Consider the following 8720-nt stretch of genomic DNA (forward strand, 5'->3'; position numbering starts at 1 on the left):
AGTGCATTTTCAAAATTGTATTCAATCAGTGTATATTAACTTATTATAAATGGTTATTTGACTCAACTTTCAGATTGCTAATCCTGCTTATTATAGAAGATAATTTGAAATTGTATGCATCTTTTAGAAGCAAGCAATGTAGTCTTGTCGCTATCATTGAGTTGTCCCACATTGGTTCGGTGTGAAATATTTGGTCTCTTTTTATGATTTTGGACAATCTAACACCTCACAAAGCTAGTTTTTAATTTTGAGTTAGGTTCAACGCTTATTTTTTATCATGATATCAACATCCCAACGGGCAAGCCTGGGAGTGCAAGGAGGTGTTGAGTTGTCCACATTGATAGAACGATAAATATTACAATCTCATTAGAAGTTAACTTTTAGGATCGAGTTAGTCCTAATGTTCGTTTCTTGTCATCTACATATATTTCATGCATCGGTCCCATTAATTTAGGTACTAAATTATTTAGTGTCGGGCAAGAAATAGAAAAGCATTTTCTATATTAAAACATCTAGCATAAAATATTGAAAGTACTTTGAACACATTGATTTTTCATTGTTATGAGGATTTTGAATATCACACATGAATTATTTAACAAAGAGAAATTCAATAACGAAAAACTCAGTAGCAGATAAACTACATTAATTACATAATAATGGAAAAGCTTGGCCAGTATGAGCTAACAATAATTGAAAATAGAAAGAGGGAGGAGAAGAAGAGAAATAATCAAACCAAACAGCTGTAAATCTGCTGTTCAAATATTGACAATTAGTGCCTAAAATAGGGAAAGAAATTTTAAAAACCTATATGGGGTCGTTTGCCTGGAAAACAAGTTATCCCGGAATTAGCTATCTCGGGATTAGCTATCCCATCCTCAAGGAGGGATAAGAAAAACACTTCAATCCCGGGATGAGTGATCTCATGCATTTTGTCCCAACCAAACATGAAATAAACTCCTATTTTAAATTAATTTCGAGATTAGTTATCCTTATCCCTCCTACCAAATTACCCCATAATATTTTCCATGACACTGATTAGGACCTAGAAGTCAGAGGAAAAGACAATTGACAATATTATTAAATTAAAAAATAGAGGACTGTGAAGCCGCACTAAATATCAGGTTTAATTACAACAGTAATATAACACACAGCAGCTTCTCATCTTATATTATATAGTAATATATATGCATACATATGCAATGTTAACCTGGATCTTACTGGCATTATTTTAAGATCATGACCCACCCCACCCTCACCCTATCCCTCACCTTACTAAATGCTTTACATAAATTTGATTAGTAGTAGGGTTAGGAAGGTGATCTATTGGGTTCATGGCAGTATATTCTCTATCCTATTTCAATTAAGTGTAGCTTAATCCTTCTTTAAAAAAAAATCTCAATAATACATTACAGGGCGTATGTAGATGTTGAATCTACTCTTACTTCAACAAGTGTTGAATCTATTGTTTTGTTACTATCTCTGGCTTCTTGTACTTCTATTACGATTTACGACTGTCTTTGTGGGTCTTTGTGGAAATGCACGGGGAATGTTAGTTGTTGCTGTTGTCTAATCTAGGTGCCAACTTGACAAACATATTTTTTTTCATTCCACTTACTGTATACTCACGACAATGCAAAACTTGAAGAGATAAATTCCAACACCCTGTGGGTGGTGGGTGGGGGTGGGAAGGTTGCAAGAGGCAAGTCTTAATCTATATTTGGGAAGCAGGTACAGATGGAGAAAAAAATCCGAGTACCATATTTAGGACCTATGCATGAAACCATAAAGCAAAATAATAATGGCACCTGGTGGATCAATATAAAGCTTCAGCACCTAGTTTTTTGCTTTTTTTCTTTTCTTCTTTTCTTTGTGGGGGTTGCTAGAGAGTAGAGAGGGCATGGGGCCAATAATGCAGAAAACGACGTATGCGTTGGTTCCTATATCTTTTTCTTTTTTTACAATTAATCATTTGGTATTTGATAGACCTACTGACTCGACTAATTCAAATTAGCGTTGGATAGGGGGACAAGTTAAAGCTGTCCCTACCGAAAGATTCTCCATTTTCGTGGCTTGAAGCCGAGACCTTTCGTTACAGATGGGGAATTCCAACCATCTTACCAAACTGCTTTCTTTATTCTGGATTTGTTGGAGCAATTGATTCACATAAGTTTCTTTCTCCTTTGTTCCAACTTCCAAAAGCAAAACATGAAGCAACAAACATCTCAGGAGGAATTCATAAAGTAACAACTGTCTTTTTCTTTTGTACTGACAACTCTTGCATGCCTGTAAGAATGATGATAAGTATAGCTTTTTCCATTCATGGATGAGCTGAGCTATAACTAACTAAGCATGCATCATAAAGTTCCATCAGCCTTCACCTTCCATTCAATGGCAGCTGATTTATCTTGTGGTCCTTCACTCCACAAAATTGAAATTGCTCTTTTGATAACAAATGTTGTTTGGGCCATCTTTGACAAATTACACAAAGTATCTATTATTTCCTGCACATGTACTGTGTAACTCTGTGCACCAAGGTTTGGGCAAATGGTAAGAGATCACATAGTCTTTGCCTCAGTCGGAATTTGCACCGAAGACCTCATAATTCTCAACCTACTTCATCAAACACTAGGTTCACACCCTTGGGTGCTAAAAAAAAATTAAAATCTATTATCTTGAGCATAATATTGTTTCAACGATTAGTCTCTAATTTCAAGAAAAAGAAAACACAGGCCAACTGCTATCCCATTAGGGACAACTTGAAACTAACTATTTTACTACCTGTTCTAAACTGTATAACTCTAATAATTAGGTCTCCTAGGAAAAGTGAAAGTTCAAAGTGGGAAATGTTTACTTTATGCAAAGTGAGACACTATGGAAATACTGTGAATTAATTAGTCTATAAGAAGTTTCTTAAGAGCCTCGTCTTGTAAAGGTGGTAGGGCACAACACAAAAGATTATTATCCTCTGAGATTACTTTTGCTTTTCTACCCACTCTTATTACTTGCCCTTGTCTTCTCCCTGTCTCCAATCTTTGACCCACTAGTTTCCATAATACTTCAGTGATTTGTGCAAAGTTGCAAATGTGCTAACAATTGTCAAGCCAAGAGTTCATACTTCATATACAGAGTGAAACTTCGAGCTTGACAAATATTGTATACAACAAAACACACCCATCATTTGTCATGCTCATTATCTATGAAAAAGAATGAGTAAAATTTGACACAGAGGAAAAGTAGTAACCAGAGATTCTACTGAAATCGAAATGATGAGACTTTAATTAAATATATTCGAAGCATACAAACTAGTACTTAAAAGTTTGTGGTCAAATGTCAAAACTTCTTTATGGAATTCCATGAAAATATAATGACAATAATGCTTTCCTGAGCACTGAGATTATGCAATTCCAAAAGCTATTTTTATTTTCTATATAAATAATGGTTCTGAGACAATTAAAAAAGTAGGATAAAGTAATCTTGAACGATTATAAAAGTAACTCTGCAGATGAGAGGTAGACCAGTACCTTTTAGGACTTTCCTTCAACTAATAGTTTCAACAATTGAGAAGAAAACTGAAGAATCGTAGCTACAAATCTAACTTCAAATGCTTTAAATAGGCCTAAAAAGAATTTGACAATGTTAAAGTAGTCTACTTTGTCAATACATGTTTAAGACAATGCAGAAAAAATTTATTGCAAACACAAAAAAAAGAGATTGCACAGTGCCTAGTTCTTCCACCGAAGGGATTGTCTTATCCCAGTGTAAATAAGCCCCAATGATCTCCCTATCAGAGAAACCAGAAAGAATGAGACTGCATCACTCACCTTAGCGATAACAATTCTCACCAACGGCATTGCAATATCAGCCAATTCAAGGAAAAGACTGTAATAGTATCTCCTGTAAAGGTTAACATAACACGGTTGGTAAGTTAATTTCCTTTTGGACTTGCTAATGCCTGCACAGGCAAAGAAATGTGGACCTACAGAGAATTGGAACATATTCGGCATGTAACAAGATGAAGAGACTAATAGTAACTAGCGTTTGATTATAAATAAAAAATAAAAACAGTTTTCCAACTATTCCAGTAATAGGACTTTTGACCACAAACTGTGATTATACTATCAATAAGTTTCATATGCCACATTGACAGCATATGGAACTTCAATACCAACTAAAAAAGACAGCACGGCAACCTCAATATCTGAAATCAAGCATCTCATGATTCAACATTTACAGCCTTAGCACTAAGTTTACTATAGTACTTTGAACTGTATTTCACATTAAAACCCCACTAACTAATGCAGTTGCCAACCACGAATTTTATTATTTCCTCAATCATCAACAACACTATTCTGGACCTGACCCATATTTTTGTTAATAGTTTGCAAATTGGTCAAGGAGAGAATGCAAGAGACTCGAACTCTTAAGGTAGTCAAGGTACTATTATCAAGTACTTGGATTAGAACTATACATCTTTCCTTGAATTGCAAAATGACATTCAAGGCTGCAGCAATTATGAATTTCCTTTTCCTTCTCTCAAAATAATCAGTATTAGGTTAATTTCAGTCTGGGTTTGACTATTGAAGATTAGTGAGTTAAAACCAAAACAAAAGCTTAATTCTTCTAACAGCATAACTTTTATTCTTTTAACTGTTAAAATTAAATCTTCAGTTCTAGCATCCAATCACAAATAGCATAAGTAATGAACTACAATACCATAAAATGTTATCACTAAGAATCTTGTAAAAAGCCTATGAAGATCCAGAAGGCTTCAAAGTGGAAAAAAAAAAGCAGAAAAGCAATCAATGCATGATATGAAGGAGATATGAGCGGTGAAGGTCTCTGCTTACCACCCAGTCAAAGCCCTTAGTTCCTTGGTCCGCTTAACAGGCACAGATATTTGGTCAATCACAACAACATTCAATTGACGTGACACAGGTCTAGAACTTATTACACTAAGCTTCTTCCACCAATTAATAGTTTGATCCTTGTTCTTGCTAGATACCTCAACAAGTTGACTTTGAATCGTGCACAAGTCAAACCGATCTTCATACATGGAGACAACTGTTTCCATGTTCTGATGCAACCACTGATTGAGAGTAATCTGTTAAAATATTTCACAATGTAACATTAATCTCAGTATCCTTATAGTATAAATTGTAAAAGAATGTTCCTTCATCCACTGCTGGTGGCTTATAGTTCTTGACTCATACCCATTTGTATTCTTATAAAGCAGTGCTTTTAAAAGTGAAAAGAGCAAAGAAGTAATAAGGTCTATGCAACTTGAAACAAAAACTAATCTGAAATGTGAAATACACAAATGTAGAAAATGTAAAATATAAAACATATATGAATTTAGCGCTACAATAATCAAATCACAATTAAAATACTGTAACCTATTTTAATATCCAGTAAAGATAATGTCAATATTATTCCGACTCCTCAAAGTTGAGATTCAAAGAGCCAACAGCTTTTCATTTGGATCACTTCACATGTCATTGTTTGGAGGAGCGCACACTTCGTTGAAGCGCATGGCTTCGCCAATAAAGTGATAACCCCCCGCACTTTGCATCTCTTTATCACTTTAAGCAAAGAAGTGATGACTTTTTATACAAGGTTACAAAAGAAAAATACTCTTTTGAAATCTAATTGCTTTTATCTAGTTTCATCCAAAAATTTTTGAAACTGGTAAATTTGTATATTTCTCCAAAAGCAATACATAGGTTGTACTGAAAACGTATTTACATCATTTACTGTACTATCCTGCTATCTCTTATCTAAATTGAATCTAGAGCATCAATTATAGAGATAGTATCATTTTAGTACACTTGATTACACCAAAAGCATAGCAACAAAAGACAATTAAGCTTTTGCATACTACTCTCAATGCTCTCAAAACATCTAGCATTCCTCTCGTTCCATAGAGTCCACCATATACTTGCAGGGACGATTCTCCATCTGTCTCTATTTTTTGCGTGCACACCAGCTTCCTCCCAGCTATGAATTGTTTCTGTAATCTTTCCAGGCATAGTCCAGGAAATGCCCTTGAGATTTAAGAACGTCCTCCATAGTTGTCTAGTGATTTTGCAATGAAGAAAAAGATGATTAACTGTCTCCGCACTTTCCCCAAAAAAAAAACATCTAGGGCACAATGATGTCCCTTTCTTCATCAAATTATCTTGAGTGAGAGCAGCTTCTTTAGCTAGCAACCAGACAAAGCATGCAACTTTGTGTGGGACTTTGTTTTTCCAGATGCCTTTCCAAGGCCAATTTCTTATACACTGGGGGGTGTGGTTCATCCAGCTATAAGCATTACTCACCTCAAACTGGCCGTTTATGCTACCTTTCCACCATAGAGTATCTTGATCTCTTTCTAAACCATAAAGTTGAAAGTCCATCCTTGATGTGTCCATAAGTCAGCGATTGTCTTTTGTTGGTGAGAGACTAATGCATAGATGTCTGGAAACTGAATATCTAGTCTTCCTGTCTCATGCCACTCATCTTTCCAAAAATTAGTTTTGCCTCCATTTGCCACTTTAATCTTTGTGTTGGTCTTGAATTCACTCCATAAAGCTCTAATGGATCTCCACAAACAAACTCCATATGGTGTGGTGATATCCTTTGTCATCCAGTTATCTTCCTCTTCATATTTAGCACTAATGACATTCCTCCATAAAGATCGATCGTCACTATAATACTTTCATAGCCATTTTCTTCTTAGGGTCTGGCCATGAAATTTCAGGTTCTTGATTCCTAATCCTCCTTGCCTTTTCCCTACAGTCACTGCCTCCCATTTGACCAAGTTGTATCCCTTCCTTTCATTGTTCCCTTGCCAAGGAAACTTCCTCCTTATCTAATCTAGTTTGTTGATAACCCGTGCAGGAATAGGAAAGGTAGACATCATGTAAGTTGGGAGAGAATCAAGGACCGAGTTAATGAGAGTTAATCTACCTCCCCTCGACAAGTACTGAGTCCTCCACCTTGCCAGTTTCTTTTCATATTTTTCTATTACACCATTCCATATTTCCGCGGATTGTGACTTTGCTCCCAATGGCATTCCCAAATAGATTGTGGGTAAGGTTCCTACTTCTCCACCTAGAATTGAGCTCAGAAATTCTAAATTTTGCACCTCATTAATACGATATAAGAAGATTTTCCTCCAATTAATGTGCAGCCTGGGGATCCCTTCAAATAATACCAAAATCACCCTTAGGATCTTAAGTTACTCCTCTTCAACTTCAAACATGATGAGAGTGTCATCTGCATATTGCAGATGAGTTATCTCTAAATTTTCTCCTCCATTTCTAGCCACATCAAAACCTCTGAGCCAACCATTCGTATTTGTTGTCTTGATCATTCTATTAAGACCTTCCATAGCTAATAAAAATAAAAAGGGTGACAAAGGATCTCTTTGTCTAAGACCCCTTTGTGCATTAAGCCTACAGGTGAGCTATTTATAAGCACAGAAAATCTCACAGTGGTGATGCAATATTTGATCCATTGTATCCACTTTTGGCCAAAACCCATTCTCCTCATAGTATCCAGTAAGAACTCCCAATTAACATGGTCGTAAGCCTTTTCCATGTCTAGCTTACAAAGGATTCTAGGTTATTTTTGTTTCAATCTGGAGTCAACGGCTTCATTCGCTATAAGTACAGCATCCATGATTTGTCCGCCTTTGATGAAGGCCATTTGTTGCGACTCAACCAACTTCACCATCACATCTTTCAATCTTTCTATCAATACTTTGACAAACAACTTGTATATGCTACCTATCAAACCAATTGGTCTGAATTCCCTCAACTCTTTGGCTCATTTCTTTTTGGGATGAGTGTTATGAATGTGGCATTAAGGCTTCTCTCAAACATTTCTTGTTCATAGAAGTTCCGAAAGACCGACATGATGCCGTGCTTCAGAAATCTCCGAACACTTGATGAAAAATCCCATGGTGAAGCCATCAGGACCAGGTGCCTTGACTGTTGCACATAATTTTAAACATCTCAGGACTTCATTTTCTTTAAACCCCCTTTGTAGCTTCTCGTGTTCCTCTTTTGTGAGTCTAGGACAATTTGGATGCATATAAGCTGGTCTCATGTTTGTGGCTTCTGAGTATAGTTTACTGTAATAATCTACCACCTCCTTTTCAATTCTGTTTGGATCCTAAGTCAACTCCCCTTGGATCAAGAGTTGGTCAATGTTGTTGTACCTTTTATGAGCATTTGCCATTTTGTGAAAAAAATTTGGCGTTTCTATCCCCCTCCTTCAACCATAGTGACCTTGACTTCTGCCTTCAAGAAATCTCTTCGTTTTTTATGAATTCCTCGTACTCGAGCATACTTGTTGCCCTTCTTTCTGTCTCATCATCTGTCAATCTATTGTCATCCAACATTAGTTACATAAATTGTCTTCCATATATAATAAGAGATTTCTGGCTCAATTGACTGATGACTAGAAAAACTGGAACTCTTATCAAGTCGAGCAGCATAACTGAACTGAGAGAATCTCTCCTACAGAATGCAACTATTTCCATACTCCAGCAAAGATCACTCTCCAACTGTTTCAGCAAACTAAGGGCAGGCGTATTCATATTCCAGAATTACATAGGAATATCTTTAACTAATATTAGAGTGCAATTGAACAAGAAGCTGCATGAGATGAGTATTTCCCCAAATCAAGTGGAAGTCCATGACATCCATTCACAGATGTGGGAGGCAAGAACAGAT

At 36.1% G+C, this 8720-nt stretch overlaps 1 protein-coding gene across 3 annotated transcripts in view; it reads right to left on the reverse strand.

Annotated features, from left to right (window-relative positions):
• Nucleotides 1–3503: 3503 nt before the first annotated feature.
• The window catches only part of LOC107875331, a 13905-nt gene continuing 8688 nt past the window's right edge, over nucleotides 3504–8720 (reverse strand). For all 3 annotated transcript variants that reach the window (XM_016722012.2, XM_016722011.2, XM_016722013.2), the window contains exons 8-9: nucleotides 4848–5101; nucleotides 3504–3894 (exon numbers count right to left, since the gene is read on the reverse strand). In XM_016722012.2, coding sequence (XP_016577498.1) covers nucleotides 3723–3894; nucleotides 4848–5101 — 426 coding nt within the window. In that variant the 3' untranslated portion in view covers nucleotides 3504–3722. The remainder of the gene's footprint in view (nucleotides 3895–4847; nucleotides 5102–8720) is intronic.

The sequence above is a fragment of the Capsicum annuum genome, chromosome 6, assembly GCF_002878395.1.
Source record: "Capsicum annuum cultivar UCD-10X-F1 chromosome 6, UCD10Xv1.1, whole genome shotgun sequence".
Lineage (NCBI taxonomy): Eukaryota > Viridiplantae > Streptophyta > Magnoliopsida > Solanales > Solanaceae > Capsicum > Capsicum annuum.